This window comes from Ursus americanus, chromosome 6 (assembly GCF_024610735.1).
Source record: "Ursus americanus isolate L20-20 chromosome 6, mUrsAme1.1.p, whole genome shotgun sequence".
In the NCBI taxonomy this organism is placed as follows: Eukaryota; Metazoa; Chordata; class Mammalia; order Carnivora; family Ursidae; genus Ursus; species Ursus americanus.
Genome location: NC_142132.1, coordinates 78,599,830 through 78,621,823, shown reverse-complemented (window position 1 = coordinate 78,621,823; position 21,994 = coordinate 78,599,830). Strand labels below are relative to the sequence as shown.

At 45.6% G+C, this 21,994-nt stretch overlaps 1 protein-coding gene across 2 annotated transcripts in view; it reads right to left on the bottom strand.

Moving 5' to 3' along the window:
* PAPSS2 (3'-phosphoadenosine 5'-phosphosulfate synthase 2) overlaps window positions 1-16,248 on the bottom strand; it is a 68,026-nt gene extending 51,778 nt beyond the window's left edge. Inside the window, exon 1 of one of the 2 annotated variants that reach the window (XM_045802379.2) lies at window positions 15,933-16,248. In XM_045802379.2, coding sequence (XP_045658335.1) covers window positions 15,933-15,959 — 27 coding nt within the window. In that variant the 5' untranslated portion in view covers window positions 15,960-16,248. The remainder of the gene's footprint in view (window positions 1-15,932) is intronic. The other variant, XM_045802380.2, reaches the window with a different exon arrangement.
* Between the last annotated feature and the right edge of the window lie 5,746 nt (window positions 16,249-21,994).

Genomic DNA, 21,994 nt, shown 5'->3' with positions numbered 1-21,994 from the left:
ATGTTTATCTTTATTCATAAGGCTAAGTATAGCTAAAAAAAATGATTGTTATCTCAACTTTGTGATTTTTTTTTTTTTAATCTCCATCCTTGGCAGGAAGACCTAGCAGCCTTAGATATGGACTGGTTCAAGGTCTAGTCCACACGGAGGCAATAATATAAACCTTATAGAGTGAATGTTGTTTTCCTATAAAGAGATAGCAGATAGGCCTCTAGTAGGAACTTGATAAAGAGGTCCTACTCTACGAAATTTTGAAATTATATCACCTCCGAAAATGAAGATGGTCCAAAAGAGGCACAAAGAGCTTTTTTGAGGAGAAAATTCATTTGGCAGCTCTCCGTGCTGGTTGGAGGAGAATTCTCTATTCTTATTTACCCTGCTTCCAAGATGCCAAGCCATTTGTTCTCTGTCTTTTTTTTTTTTTTTTAAATAAGCTCTATGCCCAATGTGGAGCTTGAACTCATGACCCTGAGATCAAGAGTCACGTGCTCCATCGACTGAGCCAGCCAGGCCCCCTTGTTCTGTCATGTTTGATCCCAAGGTCTCCCGACCTGCAACAGGTGAAATTTGGTTTTCCTCCTAATAGTTGTATAGGAGAACTAGAGTAAAAAAATAATTTTTCATTTCTTTTAGTCTTAATATATGTGAGCACATAGTTTTCAAAATAGTTGTAACCAAATTCACTTCAAAATAAGACAGAAGGAAAAAAGAAAGGTGCTGTTCTGAAGAAACCTACTGTAAAACACAAAGCCTACCATTAACTTAAGAACTGCCATGAGCTTGAGTCATCTAATCTCTTTGAGCCTAAATATCTCTATTAAATGTCTGTTTGTTCTTTTATGTACGGCATTGAGAATGAATAGTCTCTGGGAAGGTAAGTGCTGGATACAGCAACTTATCATTGACTTTTAAACCTAATGAGATAAATAAAGTCTAATGAGATAAAGTTGATCAAAACCCATAACCAGATAAACTGAGCCATGTGAAGTCACAATGGGTAGTAAGGCTTGGCTATAAATTAAATTGATTCATTCAAAGTAATCTTAAGTGCTAGGCACGAAACACATAAAGGGACAGCATTTCTGCCCAGAAGGTACTTCCACATTTTCCCCAGAAATGCTACAGTTACACTGAAAACTCACAAAGCAAAAGCATTTTTGGAGAGTTCTTCCAATGTGGGTTCCTGTACTCAAGTCCATCAAATGTGACAAAGGGGTTCTTTTAGATTTATTCCCATCAGAACACACTAGGTTCAACAGTGAGGACTGGAGACTTACATTATCAAGAATCACAAGCTACTTACAAAAATGGGCCACCCTTTTGGTAGTGATAGGAGGATAGGGCAAATTTCCAAGGGTAAATAGTCATCACAGCCAAGAACAGCTGACTAAAAGAATGCTCTCCAGGTTTTTCCAGAAAGCTGTCTGCTCATTAGGTAATGATAAAATAGGACAAGCCTGGCAAGCTTTTAAACATTCCAGTTGCAATATTTAATTTTAAATATTCCATGAAGAATGCAGCAATCCCAGAAGTTTGCTAGCTGGGAAATGGCCTAACATTTCTGGAAAAAAAAAATCCAAAAAGATCAAGTAGCGTCGCAAAGTAGAGAAAACCAGCCTGTTACTGGTCAGCTGGTGGCCCTCAGGCATGTCCACATCTGTCCACGCAAGGACTCAGGCTAGACTATGGTTCTCTACAGGAAGAACTGAGGAACCTTCTAGCCGGCTTTTAAAGAGACCCAAACAGACCGACTCAATCCGATTCTCTGGGAGTGGGGTCCAGGCATCAGTATTTTGAGAAGCTTAGCAGGATTGAAAAATACTGGACAAGACAGACAGTCCCTAAGGTCCCACTCAGGTCTCACTCAATTAAGGGCAGCATGCAGAACCCATGTAATGAACAGAACACAAGACAGCATAAAACACAGGCAAGCGTACAGAGAATTCTAACCATGGACGTAAAACACCTTAGATGGTAGCAGAGAACAATATTCTCAATGAAGCCTGGCTTCCCCGTACATGAAGAACAAATATTCTTGATTCATCCAAACAACAACAGAACCATTCAAGGCACAGAACCACATGAAAGGTATTATGTCATTAACCCCCGGTGGCGTTTGTTTTATCCAATTCCAAACTTATGAAATGCTTCCAAAGTCAAACTCTGAAAATGCAGAGACTCCAATCTCTTTAATACGAACTACAAACCACAGAGTGTGAAAGTGGTAGGTTTTTAATTTCTTACTAGAAAATACGAAGAGTTGATATGGCAAAAGCCAAGAGGATTTCTGTATGAAGACATGGACACTTCTTATTTTATGGAAGAAAGAGGGGACACTGAGGGGACACTGAATGATGACAGATGGGCACTGTAGGTCAAGTCCTTTAAGTGATCCATTTGAATGGGGCCTTAAAAAATTAAAATCTGGGGCGCCTGGGTGGCTCAGTGGGTTGAGCACTGGACTCCAGATTTCAGCTCAGGTCATGATCTCAGGGTCGGGGGATCGAGCTCCGGGGCGGGCACCACGCTCAGCACAGAGTCCGCTTGAGATTCTCCCTCCCTCTCTCTCCCTCTGCCCCACCCCGCTCTCTCTTTAAAAAAAAAAAAATTCCCCATCCTTGTTCAAAACTGTCCCGAGTCCTGGGTTCTCTGGAATCTGGATGAAGAACCTCCGATCTAGGATTTTATCCATCCTGAAGTGGCTTGTTTATAAGTCTCCAGGAAAGTAGAACATGAGACCACAGAGAACCCAGTAAGCATTTCAGGGACTGGTGTTGAAGGCCCTGCAGCCAGAGCCCTGGATGGTCACACAGTAATGGGGAGGGGGTGCAGGGCTCTCTGAAATGGGACCATAAGGAGAGCTCCATGATCTTCTGCAACTAAAATTGAAATGTGTCTTGCTTTTAATTTAGTATTTTCTGCATGGTTCCTTAAATGTACAGTGACTTGTAAGATACATAGAGCATAGCAAAAGCTCATTGAATCAGAAATGGATGAGAAAGAGGAAAGAGAAAATGGCGTAGGGACATAAAGGGGCACGGCACCAAGCAGAAGCTGGAGCAGAACCATGGCGAGTGGGCCGCAAATGCACGTCTGAGTTCACTGGCAGGCGTGCTGAGGGGGAAACCCGGACAGTCACACAGTTTACAGTTTACAAAGCATTATGCCAAAAACAAAAACAGAACAAAGAAACAAGCAAACACCTCAGAAAAATAGAACCCTTCTGGTACTAAGACCATATGGAAATTTCTCCCATGGGTCTCTGTAAGGAGATCATGTGTCATAATAAATGAACAATAACTCCATAATGTCATTCTAGGAGTCATGACAATGGGTTTCTTGAACTTTCTTACAAGTAATGTTTTAAAAAGCAAAGCAATGGCAATACGCCAAACACAACTCAGTGTGGCAGGGGGAGGGCGCTGGAGGAACAAGGCTAGGCACCCAGCCCTCTGAATTCAGATGTGAGGACAGGCTCACAGGTCACTGGCCTCAGTGAGTCAGAACCCAGCACTGGACCCCACGGTCAACAGCAGGAGGTGGCAAATGTTTATCTTAAAGGGTCAGAGAGTAGGGGCACCTGGGTGGCTTAGGTCATGATCCCAGGGTCCTGGGATCGAGTCCCACATCTGGCTCCCTACTTAGGGGGGAGTCTGCTTCTCCCTCTACCTCTGCCTGCCACTCCCCCTCTTATGCTTGCTCTCTCTTTCTCTCTCTGAAATAAAATCTTTCAAAGTGGGGGGGGGTCAGAAAGTAAATATTTTCAGCTTTACAGGCCATGGGGTCTATTGCAAATAGTCATCTCTCCTGTGAAAGCAGCTGCAGACAATGTGTAGGTGAATGACCACTGCCCAGTTACAATAAAGCTTTATTTATAGACACAGCAGTTTGATTTTCATATACTTTTCACATGTCACGAAATAGAACTCCTCCTTTGATTTTTTTTACCCAACCATTTTAAAAATGTAACAACTGTTTGTAGCTTACAGGCCATACCAAAACAGGCAAGGGGCTGGATTTGGGGACACAAGGACATTATCTCCTGACCCCAGGCCCACAGGGCCAAGAGACCCCCCAGAGATCTCCCTGACTCGCACCCATCTCTTTCCTCAAGCTTCTGTCTCTATCAGCTTTTTAAGATAATTACCATTTCCACATTGCAGAGGCAACTATCCACAAAGCCAACTGGGATGATACCGTGAAAAGACATGGCTTCAGGACTTCTATGTTCCATGGAAGTAAGACCATAATCCAGGATGAATTAGCAGCAAAGAAATGGTTTAGTTCCCAGTCTCCTTGTTAAAATAACACACACACACACACACACACACACACACACAGTAGAAACATTTGAATGTACAACTTTCTCTGCTCCAAGGATCACGCGTTAGTCTTTTAGAGACATAAAAACACATGTAATTAGCTGAATCACTTAAGGCATGTGTTGTGATGTTTACAGCACTATCTCAACGGGAACGAGGCCGGATAGTGTCTCACGACACGCAATTAGTCGGTGCAATCCCAGGAAGAAATGCTTCATTCAAGTATCACTCAGATGTCCCTGAGCTTCCGTCTGTGGGGACAAAATGTAGGTACTGGGGATCTTGGGAAACTGGGCTTGTCGCTACTCTCTCACCGGCTCACAAAAAGGCCCCATCTCTTTAGTGTCCTTGTCTATGATTTGTAATACTTGTAACTACCCATTCCGGAGAGTTGCTAGGATCACCGGTAAGAACTGACGAGTAAGCTAGGACGAGCACGATCAAAGAAAGGGATCGTGCATTACCCAGAGGAGCCCCGCTCGAGTTCAGGGAGGTGACAATCCCCCGCGTGAAACACAGCACACAGCAAATTGTGTCTCCCCCAAACATGGAACTGCATTCAGAAGATGCCCCAAACCACACAGTCGTAGGGTCTGATGCAGGTCTGAGCCGTCCTGAACACCGGCCCTGCATTGGTGCACCGTAGGCTGTGTTTTGTCACCTCTCTGTATTTTTTGATACTTTCACAGTCAGTTCTGGTAATGAGCTGTGCATGTGATACAGGCTCCTTGAATCATGAAAGATTAAAATTCCATGCTGAGCTGTGGAAATGCCGACGAAGCCTCTAGCACATCCAGAGAACAGGCGTGGAGCTTGTGGGGCTTTGGGAACGTGGAAGTCATGAATGCTCGTCTGTGCAGCGCTCACATAATGAACAAGGCAAGATCTAGAGTTACATGTAAGTCACTGCAATGATTTCTAAGGACACTTCTCCTTGAGTGCGTGCATTCACCCGCCAGAACACTGTAGCTTTGTGTTGTTAAAGCGAAATACTGCGTTTCATTCCAAACACCACTGTTCCTAAAACTGGCCACAGAGCCTCATCCACACTAAAATTTATTGCCTTTTAATGGCATTTGCTAAAATCCACATCTTCTGCAGATTATACCACATTCCAGAAAGCCACTGAGGAAAATCACTCTCAAGGCAACCACATCATCGTTTTAGTTTCTTCCCTGCCTTCATCTGCATCCACAAAGACAAGATTTAAAGGTAAGTTTAAATAATCAGAATAAACTTCTCCTCACTGATACTCTTCACATCCATTATATCCATTACGTTAATGAAAGAAAAGAGACTGATTGAAAAGTCAGCACTCATGCTTTGGAGGCGGCCACTTCCAGCGCTGTGTCCAAAGGCAAGGTGTTTGAGCTCCGTGAGCCTTAGGGTTCTGGACCCCAGGCCATGGATGAGCACATCAGGCACTTCCCTGGTTACTGTGAGAAAAGATACTGTGCACAGTCCCTGAATAAGTGCTTGTCCCTCCCTTGGTTTAGGGAACCCAGCTGGCTCAAAAGATACCTTCCTGAACCCTGAGGCAGATTTACACTGCAACCAAGACTTTGTATCACAGTGTGCTGTATAAAAGGCTTGTTAAAAGACGGACTCGGGGCGCCTGGGTGGCTCTGTCGGTGAAGCATCCGCCTTTGGCTCAGGTCATGATCCTGGAGTCCTGGGATCGAGTCCCGCGTCAGGTTCCCTGTGCAGCGGGGAGTCTGCTTCTCCCTCTCTCTCTGCTGCTCCCCCTCCTTGTGCTTTTGCTCTCAAATAATTAAATAAAATCTTTAAAAAAAAAAAAAAGTAGACTCAACACTGAAAAAAGAAGTGGAAGAAGCCAGGTATTCATGATGACCCAGATTTTTCCATTCATTACAGAGGCTAACTGTGGAGATAAAACTCAACATTTGGACAGAACCGTGTGTCCAACGTGTCTGGCACGGTGAAGACATGGCTTCTCGTGATTGAATTTCTATACTGTCGCCACACTACTCTCTTCGTTGAAATAATGTAATCCCGTCTCCAAAAGAGTTCACTCTCACCTCCAGAATTACACCCACCAGTGCTGCTCTCTCCGCTATGCTCATGCGACCACTCCCCAAAATGTGTCTTCCAAACATCATGGAATGTGTTTTTTACAATCTCACAGTCTTTATGCGCTCCTCCTTGGTCCCCAGGGAAATCGAAGCCATCTCCATCTGGCTGCCAACATCCGTAAGCCTTGACCTCCATTTGGGTCAAATTTTTATTGTATGAAAAATGCACTGGTGGCCTGGTCTCCTTTTATCATCTACAAATCACACTTACTGCTTGGCTTGAGTATTAGCAGCTTTATCATTCTTATGGACACAAATCATTCTGTGTTTGCTGAATACTGACGTAGTGGTAAGCCTGAGCAATAAAAACTATTACCCATACTTGCTGAGTCTGAAAACAAAGAAAATTCATTTTCCAATTAGTTACCTTATGTCACCAGAAAGGTTTTGGAAAAAAGTGTGTGAAGGTAAAGCAACATACATTTGCTACTGTGTGCCATTTACTCTTTTTTTTTTTTTTTTTTAAGTGCTGGGGAATATCTCTAAATAGAATTCATTATTGGGGCACCTGGGTGGCTCAGTCAGTTAAGCGTCCGACTCTTGGTATCAGCTCAGGTCATGATCTCAGGATGGTGAGATCCAGCCCTGCCTCAAGCTCCGTGCTGGGTATGGAGTCCGCTTGAGACTGTGTCTCTCCCTCTGCCCCCCCACCCTCTTGTGCACTCCCTGGGGGGTGGGGGGGAGAATTCGTTACTATTATCTTGAGATATTAGCACTAGGCAGCTGCCAAAATATTTTACAAATGAAGCAGTAATACCAGTTACCTACTCCAGCTGTGGTTGCTACTTGGTGTTAAGTCTCCTTCCCTCTGTGAAATAAACAACTTCTTAACCACAGAGGAGCTAAGAAGATTTTAGCTTCTCCTGTGAGTAACTCTCAAAAGACTTCTTTCAGCTAAATCAATTCCCTTCTGACTATCTGTTCCTAAGCTTGCTTCATGAGACGATGAGCCCTCAATGAGTGAATGTACAGGAAACCCCTGGAACAGCGCCTGCCACATACATGCTCAGGGCTGGAGAGAAACAAGTCACAACACAGTAGGAATTTTCTAAGAAAACATGCTCTAAAAATCAAAACTGATAAATAGGCAAACACCTCAGGTGGAATTCCAATGTCAGTGTTTTAGGAGCCCTCTTCTTACTCACATGACGAATGTAAACACAAGGGATGACTATAAAAATTTTTATTTTTTAGTAACTACTCATTTTGTATTATTGACCCCATGGCCCAAGAGCTGTAATTACTCATATAATTTTGGAACAGACCCTCTCTCTCTCCATTGGGACTCAGCGATCTAGACAGATTTACATGGCAGGACCACACAATTATTATAATTGACTTTATGGTACTTCATGAACTTAGGATAAATGGAGATGGATGGATTTTGAGGATAAGTTGAAAATTCCGAGAACTACAAGAACTGAGGTTTTAGTGTGTAACTGACAAGTCCGATTTCTACCAAATATAGTTGTTTTTTTTTTTAAGATTTTATTTATTTATGTGACAGAGAGACAGCCAGCGAGAGAGGGAACACAGCAGGGGAGAGGGAGAGGAAGAAGCAGGGTCCCAGCCGAGGAGCCCGATGTGGGACTCGATCCTGGAACGCCGGGATCACGCCCTGAGCCGAAGGCAGACGCTCAACGACTGCGCCACCCAGGCGCCCCTCTACCAAATAATAGTTTTATCTGTATTACACGCCACGTAATCACTGGTGTAACTCGCTATTTTTTTTTTTTCCTGGATAAAATGATTAAACCGTTTGAGAAGGCTTGAGGAAGAGTGAGTGAGGTTGTGGGAGTATGTTGAATCTTCTAAAGGGAAATGGGCTGGCCAATCAAAAAATATTTCAAAAATGGTAAAGTTAACATGTGGCGAACACGGCTCTTTGTTCTGTATCTCCAGAAGGTCAAAACAAAACGCTGGGGCTCAATCAGGGTGTAATCATGACTCAGGGATAATCAGCTTGGGAGGGGTTTTTGTTGTTGTTTTTTTTAATCTATGGAAAATACTTCCCAGTCAATAAAGAAAGAAGCAAAGCTGTAGAAAGAAATGGGTAGGGCCTCCTTCAAAGAGCATGCGATAAAGACAGAAGTGGTGGGGGTGCAATCAGGGGACCAGAGTTCCAACTTCACGGTAGGATCACCAGCCAGATGGCCAGGAACATGGCCCTGGGCCTTGGAAAGCTCTGAAAAGCTGTGTATCGATCGCATTTATACAGGGCTTATAAGATGAACTCTTTATTTTTCTTCCAGAGTAAAATGGTAGGGTTCTTTTAAAAATACATTTTTAAAGTAGGAACAGCCTGGTTAAGCATCTGACTCTTGATTTCGGCTCAGGTCTTTAATCTTAGGGTCATGAGTTCAAGCCCTGCCCTTGGGCTCCATGCTGCGTGTGGAGCCTACTTAAAAAAGAAGTAAAAATAAAAAACAGAAATAACCTGAATTAAAAGTAAATCATTTAAAATTCTGGAACACCTGGGTGGCTCAGTTGGTTAAGCATCTGCCTTCAGCTCAGGTCATGATCTCAGGGTCCTGGGATCGAGTACCACACCAGGCTCCCTGCTCAGCGCGGCGCCTGCTTTTCCCTCTGCCTGCAGCTTCCCCTGCTTCTCTCTCTCTCTCTCTCTCTCTCTCTCTGAGAAATAAATAAATATAATCTTAAAAATTTTAGCTTAGTAGAGAAAAGGATTTTAAAATTGTATGAGAAGTCAGTGGGGAATTTTGTGGATTTGGGCCTAGGGCACTGTAGTACTTACTGACTGGGCAGAAGGTTGAAAGAATATAAGGGTTGTGGGTGGGGTGTTACAATTAGAAAAAGTAAATGCTATGTTTAGAAAAGACTTAATGACAGAGTTTGAATGGACTAAAAAACTATAATTAGAAAATACAAGGCTTTAGTAGCTACAGTTAATTACGGCAAGCCCAGATCCCGGGCGGGTTATTCAGTACACACTTGTTGAGTGAATGGAGTACAGGATAGGTACGTGAGGACTTGACAGGAACGAAAAAGGGAAAAGATTTTAGAGACCTTAAGGAAAACAAAGTAGCAGACAACGGGACAGGAGCAGAGGACCAAAAGGTGAATTCAGGTTTTTAACAGAAGATACATGAAAATAAAAATCATCGCCAATATCTTGGGTTGCTCATTTTGCTAGAAATTGGGAAGGCATGAATTATCCGTAAACAAATGATGATTGGGGAGGGAGTGGATGAATGAGGTTATGGGGATAACATCTCAGACTTTAACGTAGGTGATTTTGGTCTCTAAAGTCTGCAAATGATTTTCAAAGCACAAACCCTGCATACATTAAAAAGGAAAAAAAAGTGACTGCAATTATTACTAGACTGGCTATAGACGCTTGGTGGATAAACATCAATAGTTTTCAAGACAAAACACATAAAGCAGATGTTAACTAGATATTTAAAGCAAATCGTAACCTGGCATAGAAATGATCACCTTTAATGATGCAGCATTTGATATAGTACATTTATGCAACTTTCAGAAAAGCTTTATAACAGGTCACAGGCTAGACAGTTCTATTGCCAGAAGTTAGTATTTGGTGCTAGACAGATGGAGTTTGCCATGTTTATGTTACAGTCATGTTTTCTCGATACCAGTTATAGCAAAAGCAACTTCCAGAGTAAATCTGAAATGCAGAAAGAGCTGCTGAGAAGGTTTCAAAGGAAGTCACCCCAGCCAACTGCTGGAATTCACCATGTGTTATCAGAGGAGAGTTATGGGTCAAGTTTTGAGACAATGGCTCTCTTACAGAGAGAAGAAATAGTTCCATCTTGTTCACCAATTTATGCTAAGTTGAAAAAATTATTTGGCAATCAAAAAGGCAGAAAAGAGGAACAAAAAGACCAAATCTGTACAAATCCAATGTTAGTGTTAATTGACCTTACTGGAAAATTTGATTTCATATTTACTGAAAGCAAAGGCCACTGACACACCAGTGTGCCTCTGAGAAAGGATGTGGTGTCCTGTGCCTGGTGCTGGGCTCAGGGAGAGAAGGGCCAAGTAGCTGTGGGGACTCTGAAAGCAGGGGGCACCAGGCATGCTTGTGATCCCGGACGGACCCCGGAGGAGAGGAAGCATGGACAGACTCCAGCAGCCCCCAGAGCTCCTCAAACTGCTGGCCTGGTCACACCAGGGCAGGAGCCTGGTTCTCACACTCCTGGGAGTGGCGGGGAGTGTCAGGATCTTAACCCCAGAACTGTGCTGGAGCAGCTGTAACCTCGGGGCTCCAAGGAGGAGGACATGGAGAAGCAAGAAGGGGCCTTTCAGACCAGAATGCACTTGAACTGGACCGACACTAAGGATGAGACAGGATGGCACACACCTTAAAGGATGCCCACCCAGACAAGGTAAGTGCCCCCCACACCCCGACAGTAGTACTTTGTAGGAAAAATGATTAAATATTTCTGACTAGCAATCTGATTTAAGTTTTTAAAGTACTTTTTAAAGTGCTCCCTTTATAAGAATGATACAAGTAGGGAAGATAGGGGCGCCTGGGTGGCCCAGTCGTTAAGCATCTGCCTTCGGCTCAGGGCATGATCCCGGAGTCCTGGGATCGAGCCCCACATCAGGCTCCTCCACTGGGAGCCTGCTTCTTCCTCTCCCACTCCCCCTGCTTGTGTTCCCTCTCTCACTGGCTGTCTCTCCCTGTCAAATAAATAAATAAAATCTTAAAAAAAAAAAAAAGTAGGGAAGATAAAGGTATGACATGAAACATTAATGATACACAGGACTCAAGAAGCGGCAGAGATTTTTGTTTCCAGCACTGATGGTCTAGGTTATATACATTTCCTTCCATGCAAACAAATAAGAAATTCAAGTTATAATATAACATAATCTAAGTAGAAACATCAAAAACTGACAAGAGAAAAAGAAACTGCCAGGTTAAAATCTGCAAGAAATAGGGACCTAAGAAGTAAGCAAGCAGGGAGGCACTTCTAGCGTGATAGGAGCAGGTGTGAACGATTTTGACAGCCTCAGCAGGAGCTGAAAGAGAAACTGAAGCCCAGAACGAACCCAAGTGGGAAGAATAAAAAGCCCTTGTCAAGCTAAGCTGAGTCTTGTAAGAGTCACCCCTACACAGAAGAGTGCATCCGAATAAACCCACCTCCCACACGGACTGCAAGGACAATTTGCCTTGGCATTGAAAGTATTCCTAGGGGGAGGCGGGTGGGTGTGAGAACTTGTTTGCAAAAGCTGGCCCTTGTGTGCAAAACTGCAACTCAAATTCACATCACCTGGGTGGTCTAAAACACTTTAAGTGGTAAATTTAGGTCAAAGTGGTCCCAGACTAGTGGTGCCACCAGACGCCCGGCAACAAAAGCAAATTCTACCCCCTAAAAAAGGCCATTCATCCTAAGCCTCAAAGAACCCCCACAAGTCATTTTTCAGTGGTAATGACAAATACCCAGGCAAAAATAAGCAAGCACACAAGAGCAGACAGAGGAGAAAGAAGGGGAAATCTCAGAAAAATCTAGATCCTACAAGCACGTTCATCCTTTTGTGAATTCTGTGGCCGTTTGAGCAACAACGCCTTATTGATTACCTAATGCGTACCAGGTTCTGTGTCAGGCTGCTGGGTGTGTGTGTCATCTCAGCTGTCGCGTGAACAAATCACCCAGGGGATAAAAGCTTAGTTGAAAGGCCATTACATTCATGTTCATTTACCTTTGGTCTCTGTGTTTTCCTAAGACTTCTAAACACAAAGACTAAGGCTATATGCTGGTAGATTCTTTGAAATAAACAGTCATCTCCTAGAGGACTGGGACCATTGATTCTTCTCCTGGGCCCCATTCCCTGAAGTCCCATGTTCAAGTTAGGCCTGAGGATTCCCTAAGCAAACCGCAGAGTCTGGTGCATGGACAGAAACGTGATGAAAGACAAAGATAACTATCTCAGAGTGAGCTGCATTTGTCTTTAACTGTAAAAGTCCACACAGATGAGTTTGGGATAATAGCCTGAATTGGACAAACACTAATTTTAAGGCAGATCTGGAAACAGTTGAAGGCACAGGAAGGGTGGAGAGAAGTTAGTCCAATAGTGACATATACATAGAAGGCCTTTCTTTCTTGGCCAAGATTGTTGGCAAGACCTTGCTGATATTTGCATTACTCTGGTGTGTTCACACCTGAACAGCCTTGCGCTTCTGTCCAGCTTTTCACCATGAGGGTTCATATCATCACTTCTATTCTTCTGCATCTGTTTGCTCTTACTAAATATTCTGGTGGTCGTTACTTACTCAGCTTTCCCAACCGTATGACCTGTGCTTTCTGCTCCTTGTTTGACGAACCATGACAGCGTAGTGTAATAACAACAGCTACCACATACAGGGGACTTACTCGGGGCCTGAAACTGTGCGAGATACTTTTTAGGACTTATTTACTCCTCACAGCATTTTAAAGGGGTACGGCAGCATTACCTCCATTTTACAGATGGGCACTATGCACCCCAGAGGTTACATCCGGAAACAGACACAGCAGCAGCAAGAATGAGCTTGGACGTTAGACCTGCGCTGAAATCCTGCCCTGCTCCTTGCGTTCTCCTCCCCTGGAGATGAGGCTCCGTTCTGCGGGGTGCAGGCCACCAAGTGGATGAAATGAAACAGTGTGGCCTCTAAGCAGTGCTGGTCTCTCCTTCCTTCCCACAGCTGCTCATCTGAAAATTCACGTCTTGCCCTAGGGAGCATCTTCCAATAGTTTTCAAAGTAGCTACTGTTGGAAAAATAATGTGGTGTTGCACAGACTCTAGAAAACAATAAAAGGTAAATAATCTCTTACGTTTATGGATCGCTTTAGGGTTCCAATACCTTGACTCCTTCCCAACCGTTGGCTTGTTTGATCCTTTGGAAGATATTTTACTATCTCAGTTGTCTTTTTTAGATTGGTTGTCTGTCTCTGGGACATAACAACATTGTCTGCACGTAACAGCATTGCCCTGAAAAAACGCTAATCCAGGAAATGATGCAAGAAGAAAGAATCAGGCCCTTGCCTTTCTTCCCAGTCTCTGGAGGCAGACTGCCTCCTTCCTTCTCCTGGGCCTGTGCGCGTGTAGACAGGATGTTGGTGGCCAGAGCTGGAGGTAAATCAAGGGAGGGAAGGATGGCTGTGACACAGAGCTGTCTGCTTTTCGTCGTAAGGATGCCTAGTACAAAAGGGACGTGCTACCTTCCCTTATAAAAGAACATTTCATTTTCTTCCCAAGCTTGTGAGAAACACATCTTATAGTCTCTCATTCAGAGAGTACGGCAAAAAAAAAAAAAAAAAAATCCTGGGAAAGAAGTATTCACCCCACACAGTAGGCGCGCAACAAGTATTTGCAACTCCCACAATGACCGTGGTGTACATGGACCATCCATCCTCTGCGGACAATGCAGAAAATAATGTAATGATCCCTGTGAGTCCCTGAAAAAGGCGGCCCAGCCTCATTGCCAGGATGGCTTTCTAGATCAGCAAGACCCACTTCTCAAATAATGATTATTTCCAAGACCACACGTGTGGACATATTTTGTCCTGGACCACAAGGTTTCAGAATACACGTGGCGTTAACATTTAAAGCTCAAGAGATTTCAGATGCATTTAAAGCCGGCTTGCTTCACCCAGTCGTCTCTATCTGGCCCTTTTGGAATTTGTGCTGGTGCCTGGATTATAATCGTGTTGGCTAAATAAAAGTTCAGAAGTCTTGCTAGCTTTTTCAGGTGTTAATTTAATCCTACACACACACACCAAACAAAAAATAGAAGGTTTAAAATGTGTAAATAGAAAAAGCAAAGGCTCTGGCCCTCGAATTTCTCATTCTCTCTGACTGCAGAGGGCCCGAGATCAGTTTGTAACCCCTTGTTCTCGACCCTCCTCACTGCAGGAGCTCCTGCTGACTGGGCCATGAAGGGAAAGACCACCTATCCTTTCATTACTAATGCTTGACAAAGCTCCCTATCAGAACTGGGAAGGAATTCTTGAAGCAGGCAGGGAAGAACTAAAACCCCACTGATATGCAAAGCCACCAAGTGCCACAGAAGCTTGTCACTTGTAGATACCACTTAGAATTTTACAGAAACTAATCAAATTAGATAGGAATAAAACACAGATGATTTTAACATTTGTAAAGATATTACAATACTGAGAGTCTCCCCACTTCACAATCGCTCCTATAAAAGGCAGCTGGACCCCCATCACTCTCCTTTCTGAAGTTGATGCCACCTGCGTCCTGGACCTTCCTGCTGGTCCAGTGTGGTCCCCTGAAACCACCCAGTGCCCACCGCCTTTCCGGTGCTGCTCAAGCCCACACCTGCAGCCCCTGCCTAGCCCCCTTTGGGCTCCTCGCCCCAATTTCTGGTTTGCCCTCTCTCCTCCCAGCCCACCAGGAATACACCTCAAAGACAGTTCAGTGATAAGCATTATATAATAATAGTAATAAACATGTATTGAGCACCCACTATGTGCCAAGTTCAAGTCTAATTCTGTGAGCGGGGTCAACCCTTTCAGTAACCAGCATCAACAACCTGAGGCTTGCAGGGGGGTAAAGGCGAACCATCAGCAGTCAGGCTGGGATCTAAGCAAGGCTTACAGACCCCCTCCGGTGTGGACCAAAAGCTGTCTGCAAGGCTCCTCCCACCTCTAGTCAATGATTACTGCTGCCGTTTTTCGCATGCAAAATTAATGAGTCGGGGGCACCTGGGTGGCTCAGTCGGTTGAGTAACCGACTCTCGATCTCAGCTCAGGTCTTGATCGCAGGGTCGTGGCTTGAGACCCTCCTTGGGCTCCACGTTGGGTGTGGAGCCTACTTAAAAAATATATATATGGATATATATATATCCCTGTTGCTGAGAAAGGAACTTTTCTTTGACAAGCCCTCTATTTCCCATAAAGGGGATGGCCCTGATTACTTCTGGATAAAACTGAGCCCCTTCAAAACAGCCCACTCATCTTAACTCGGCAAGCCGAGGAGCCCCCGGGGCGGAGCCCGCGGTGCCGCCGCGGCCAACAGGGAGGTGACTCAAGCTGGAGGGCTAAATGCTGCCCGTGGAGGCAGCTGCCGTTTCCTCCACGAGGTCTGTCGGGAACGTACCCTCGGAGGAGGTGGCATGGACAAAACCCCAGGGAGCGCCGCCGACGTGCGACCAGCGCCCAGAGCTGGCGGAACCGGCCTCGGCTCTCGGCCACCCACTCGAGCGGCGCGGGGATCGCACGGAAGAAAAGGCGGGTCCGGGGGAGCTCCCGGGGAAAAGAGGACATTTCCCGTCCCCGACCTCTGCCTCGGTCAGGACCGGCCGTGCACGCTCCGGAGCTTCCCCCCGGGCGTGGCGACCCAGCGCGGCGCGGGTTCCCCGGGGCGCCGGCCGAGAGGGACTGCCCCGCGAGGGCTGTCCCGGGGGCGCCCTCCCCGCTCGCCCTCCTCCCCTTCTTACTCCTCCTCCTCCTCCCGGCGCCGCAGCCGCCGCGCCCGGCAGCTCGCCCGCTCCCGGGAGCGGCGGCGGGGTGAGAGCAGGCGGCCCGCAGCCTACCGTCTTCTGCTTCTTGATCCCCGACATGCTGGCGGACTGGACGCTACGCGGCGGACACTCGGCGCTCGACTCCCGGGAGCGGAGGTGCGGGGACTCTCAGAGCGCGGCGGCGGCTGCTGGGGCCCGGCTCCCGGGAAGGAGGTATAAAAAGGCTCCCGCAGACACGTCGCACTTCCCTTGACCGGCCCCCTCCTCCCACTCCTCCCCCCGCCGCGCTCCTCTCCGCCCCGTCGGCTCCGCCAGCAGCGCCCAGCCCAGGGGACCCGGCCGCCGCCTGGGCGGGTCCCGGCCAGGCCCCCTCCTCGCCCAAGCGGCCGCGGCAGCGCCCGCGCCAGGCTGGGGTAGAGTTCGCCCTCCCCTGCCCGCGCCCGGCCAGGGCCAGCGCGCCCCCGCCTCCCGCCCCACCCCGCGCCTCTTCCAGGAAGGATTCCGGCCTCCGGGACCTGCCCGTGGGCAGGGTCCTCCGTGGGCACCGACGGCCCGCTCGCCTTCGCTGGCAACCTCGGCGAGGGTTCAGATTATTGACACTCCGTCCGCACCCGGCTGTGGGCTCCTCCTGCGCCCCCGCGTCCCCGCGAGGGCATCACGGCCTACTTTCTTCCCATCTTACTAACGGAGCAACTGAGACTTTCAGACTTTTCCAAAATTATATTCTAAGTGAGGGGCCTCAAACGCAGGCTTTCTACACCAGCGTCAACACAGGTGATGATAAAATAAGGGGCCAGGTGCTTGCCTGCGCGTCCTGGGCCAGGCGCGGTGCTAAGGGGTTTGCGTGCATTCGCTCCTTTGAGCTCCCGATATTTTCTGCCTGTTATAGACGGGCCCGCCGCTGAGTCCCCGCTGCAACTCACAAAGTCAAGTAAGCAAGGCAGCCCCGGAAAACGGCCAGGGGTAGCCCAGCGACCTTTCTCAGTCCACATCCCCGCCCCCAAGTATTCCTATGGTACTTCTGTGTGCTCAGCAACTAAGATGGGCCCTTCGGGGAAAGAGCAAAAGCCCCCCCCCCCCACTTGCTTACGGCCTACCTAGGAAACAAGAGGTTTGATCAGAAGACAGCATGAGGCCACTCTCTTAACCCAAAAGTCTGGGGGGAGCAGAGGTGTAAGGGGAGGGAAGCTGTAATTAGTGACAAGCACTTTGAGGACAATCACTGGGTCTCACCCCTCTTTGTACCTTAACTCCTTGCGTAATGCCACAAACAGATCAATAGGACAGTACTTTCTGAAAAAGAGCCATTAAGATGCACAGGGGCCACACAGCTCATCCAACTGTGATCCTCCTTCTCAGAAGGGGCTGGAGAAGTTATTTCTCCCGAGGAGGTCAAGAGTGGAACTTTTGTTCCAGACCTAATTGGACTTCTGGAAGATTGCCAGCTTTCCAGAGCGACACCTGAAGATCTGGCTCTTCATTACTTCTCCGTGGGAAGGTGGGAAAGAAAACTGCCGGGAGTCCAAAAAACGTAAAAGGCAGCCTTACATGTTTGTACAGTCTTGAGATGTCAGTGTACGTATTTTCTTACTCCTTTTGAATACTCCCTTCAACTGTGAGTAGCGAGAGGGTAAATACTGGATTTGAGTTTCTGTTCTGAACACAAACACTCTGAATTTATGTGGTTTAAACAGTGACATCCGCTCTTATTTCATTGGGAAAATCCTCTTGTATCCGTTCCAACCATATCTTGAACCCAGCCAGACGGAAGCAAAAAGGTAAATTAAGTGTGGATGGAGAAACAGCAATTTGTATAATTGCTATGTTTTTTCACATTGCCTCTGAAATAGTTGTGTTTCTGAAACAGAAGGAAGCTGAGGGCAAGTCCCTAAGGGTAACTTCCTGGAAAAGGAAGATATGAGTGTTTAGATCTGGGGGAGGTCTTGAGATCCTCTGTTGTCCAGTCGCCCCGTCCCCATATTTCACAGAGGGGCGATGTGGAACTGGTACCCGGAGGAGAGATGGAACAGGACCCTTGGCCTTCCTCACCAGCTGGAGGCCCAGGTCAGAGGCTCCCTCCACGCCCTGTGACCTGCATCACTCCACCTCTCGGTCAGCTATTTCAAGATGCTACGAAAACTGTACACAGGACTATTTACCTCGTTTTAGATTTAATTAATTCTCAAGTAGTACAACAGACATGCTTTACTAGTTCTTTGGAAGCAGTTCTTGTGAAGTAGAAGGCCTCGCCTCCCCTGGACCCAGGCTGCGTTGTTTAAGACCCTTCCACCCCACCGGCCATCAGTTCCGCTGTAATTCAGCATGGCAACTCACTCAAGAGCAAACTGATCGTTCTTTTTTACTTTCACAGGTTTTGTTGTTGTTTTTTTCTTTTAAAGGCAATGTCTTGAATTTTTTTTCATCTCACTACTGTCTTGGTTCTAAAAGAGGACATTCCTTCGTATGAGCAGCTAGTAGCTTAATTTTTGGAGTCTGATTCCAGCGCATCAGAGCTGAAAGAAGGCTCATTCAGGAGGAGGGAGGAAGGGTTGAAGTCTGTTCATTCATATGGACACAATCTTCATAAATTTCTCGGGAGCGCTCCCTCCGAGCCCCTGCTATAAGGCCCTGTGAGCTACACTGTACCAATTTGTAATCCTTACGCTAATTTGCATGAAGGGCTTTTTTCTTCCTCCTATTTACTTCCTTCCAGAACCGCTGGGCTTAATAATTAACTTAATGAGGTGGCGGTTACTACTCGGTCCTTTTTATTGTTTAGAAAAGATAGAATCAGTGAGCTTCCACAAATAAACAAAGGAAACACATATACAAAGAACACCAGTGTGGGTGAGATCTTTGTGCCATAGATGTTCCTACACATTTTGGGGGGGGGGGGCTTATCACATTTTAGGGGATCTAGCTTGGACACAAGCGCCCCGGGAGGGCCATTCCCAAAGAATGCAGCTACATTGCCCCCTAGTGGCTATAATGATTTTTTTAAAAAAGAACTTCTTGTTGAAACCCCCTGACCCCCTGAACCAAAAATTAAGGTCAGGAGTTCCCTTGAGTCAAGAAGCCCTTAGAGAAAGTCCTCTAAAGCATCCAAACACTCTTGCTAGGCACAGGTACTCCCAAGAGAAGCAAGATGTGATCCCTGTGTTCAAGAAACTCACAGTCAAGTGAGGTCTAGACAAACTGCCTCTCACCCCCATCCCAATCGTTTCAGTACAATCCTTGACCGGGCAGGTAAAAACCTAATCTAATCGTTAATCTTCCATGCACAGCTGAAGGGTTCTGTTGTGGTGTGGGTATGCTGGTAGGAGTTCCAAAAACCACGCTCATTAGGCACCTTCGACAATTTCCAGTTTGGGATTCTATACAGTGCATTTAAAAATTCCGTGCCCTTAAGCAATGGGAGAGATCCTTTCCAGATTTCTGCGTGCCCATTCCATCCTCGTTCTGTTGCCTACACCTGAGTCAACAGTACAACTTTACAGACGCTTATCTTTCCAAAGCATCCATTGTTCTCCTAGAAAACACTACTCTTTTTTTCACTCGTATGCTCTTCATTTAAGTCACACGAACGTAAATTACTTCACTTCACTTACAGGTACAACTGGCAGAAACACATTTGGGGTCACACGCTATGGAGCTCAGTAATTATCCAGATTTAGGGGTGGAAATGCAGGAGGGTGTGGGCATCTCAGTGCGTCCTACGATCAGAGAACATTCATTTGGCTATGGGTATCGGTCATTGTCTTTCCGAGAAGAAATGGAGGGCATGGATTAAGCAGTGAAACGAAAGGATGTTGTGGGAGCACAGAGGAGGGACATCCAGTTCGACTTTGGAAGACATGTTAAATTTTCTTGGGGAACAAAATACATGAGCTGAGACTCAAAAGAAGGGTAGGGTTTTGCCCACCCTCCCCTCTCCTCCCCAACACGGGCGTGTGTATAAATGTGAAAGTGGAAAGGCACAGAGCTGCATGAAATCACACGGTATGTTCAGCAAATTTTAAGTATCTGTATGGCCGAGTCCAAGAGATCAAACAGAAGAGCAGGAGAAGGCAGTAAGGGGGATACGCCCTGCGATCCCACAGGGACAGGACTTTGCGTTCTCTTCGTCATGCTGGTCGGAGTGCATGAGCCACATGGCTGGCCTTCCATCCGTTCATCAGTCATTACAGGACACTTCCCACGTCCAAGGATGAAACGTCACTGTCCTGAGGGTCCCTGGTCTGGTGAGGGAGATGGAGATGTACACAAATAATTCTAAGGAAACGTGGTAAGTGCTGGAATAAAGGCATATTCGAAGTAATAGGGAGAGGGAGGATCTCAAAGACGGCAATGACTGCTGGACTATGAACAGGTTTTAATGGGCGGTGATGATTTAACTTCAGTTTCAAGGATAAGCCACATAGAAGGGTGATCTGTCACCACACTGATGTTCCTGCCGCCCCGCCACTCCCTGGGCTCCTTCCTGACGCAACCCAGCCTTCCGTAAAGACCCAGACAGAGCAGAGCAATGCCACAGCCAGCAAGGGCTGGAGCAGCCCGGACCCTCCCGCCGGAAGCCTGCCCATGGAGGAAAAGGCCACACTCCCAGGCAAAAGGGGCTGGAACCCGGTCCATAGATTTTATCTACTCGTTGTATGGGTTTAAAGAGAAGAACATTTGTAAGTACACACGTACATTATGCAAAATGGAAACATTTAGGGTAGTTAGGGAAAGTCACTCCAAAATTCAACAAACCTCAGTGGAAACAAGTTCATTTTGGTCACTGGCTGAGTTTTCAGCCTTCAACCATTAATTTTAAAAGATGCTCAGCAAAGTGGAAGATAATGTAATCCCTGTCGCTTTGAGGCTTTAAATTATTAGAACAATTTCTAACTAAAATTATTTAACTATTAACTATCTAGGTAACAAATTATATCCCTTAAACTTTAAATTATTAGAAAAATGTCCAACTAAACTAGTGAAAATTTTAAAAATGATTTTATTTATTTATTTGACAGAGAGATTGAGCATGAGAGGGGGTAGGGGCAGAGGGAGAAGCAGACTCCCCGCCGAGCAGAAAGCCCGATGCAGGATTTGATTCCAGGACCCTGGGATCATGACCTGAGCCGAAGGCAGACGCTTAAGCAACTGAGCCACCCAGGTATCCCTAGACTGAGTGAAATTTTAAGACATATTTTAAAGGAAAGAAGGGAGCAGGAAGAAAGAAAAAAGAAAGAACAAAAAAGAAGTAGAAAGAAGTGGAAGTTGTGATATTTGGCCTAAAAAAATTAAGAAATATCACAAAAGATGACATATTCAGAGAAATTAGTTATACTTTAGAAATGTCTTTAATTATGAAAGGACAGAAATGTTCCATTCAGAAATAACTTACATTGAGTTATATGGTAAGTGCTCTTTTCCAACATAAGTGAGAAATACGGTGGTATAACAAATTAATATTATAATTACTAGAGAATATCAGAGATACCATAAGTGGTTACTTTGCAAATAATTGGAATATAATACGTTGAGCATAATTTACTGTGTGTCCTCAACCTTCTACAAGGATTTTATAAATTTCACATGTAAAGATAAAAAAAATCAGTATATTCTCTCTCTCCATTGCTTTTATTTAAAAAAAAATATCTATGTATTTTTTAATAAACTCTACACCCAACATGGGGCTCGAACTCATGACCCAGAGATCAAGAGTCGCACGCTCTTCTGACTGAGCCAGCCAGGCGTCCCTCTACTTTTAAATAAAGGTATGAAAATCCTAACTTAGAGACCTCAGGCTTCCTGACAGTATCATAAGAGAATTTTTATGGGTACTGAGCATTTTCTGAAAAAGCGGTCGTTCTCTATGTATATTGCTATTTTTCGAAGGTCTTTAGATGCTGCTTTAAAGAATAAAATTCAAATTCATTTAATGTCATCAAATTTATTTCCTAATCTTTATAAAATATTTTCAATCATCAGATACTAAAAATACAACTGTAGTCATAGGAGAAATCAGTCTCCTAAAGAAAAATGGACAACAGTCCCGTTATAATGAAGATCATAAATATTGGCCAAAATTGTTATATGCACAGCTAACACAAACTTATGCTTGAACCTTGAAATCCCTCTATTTTCAA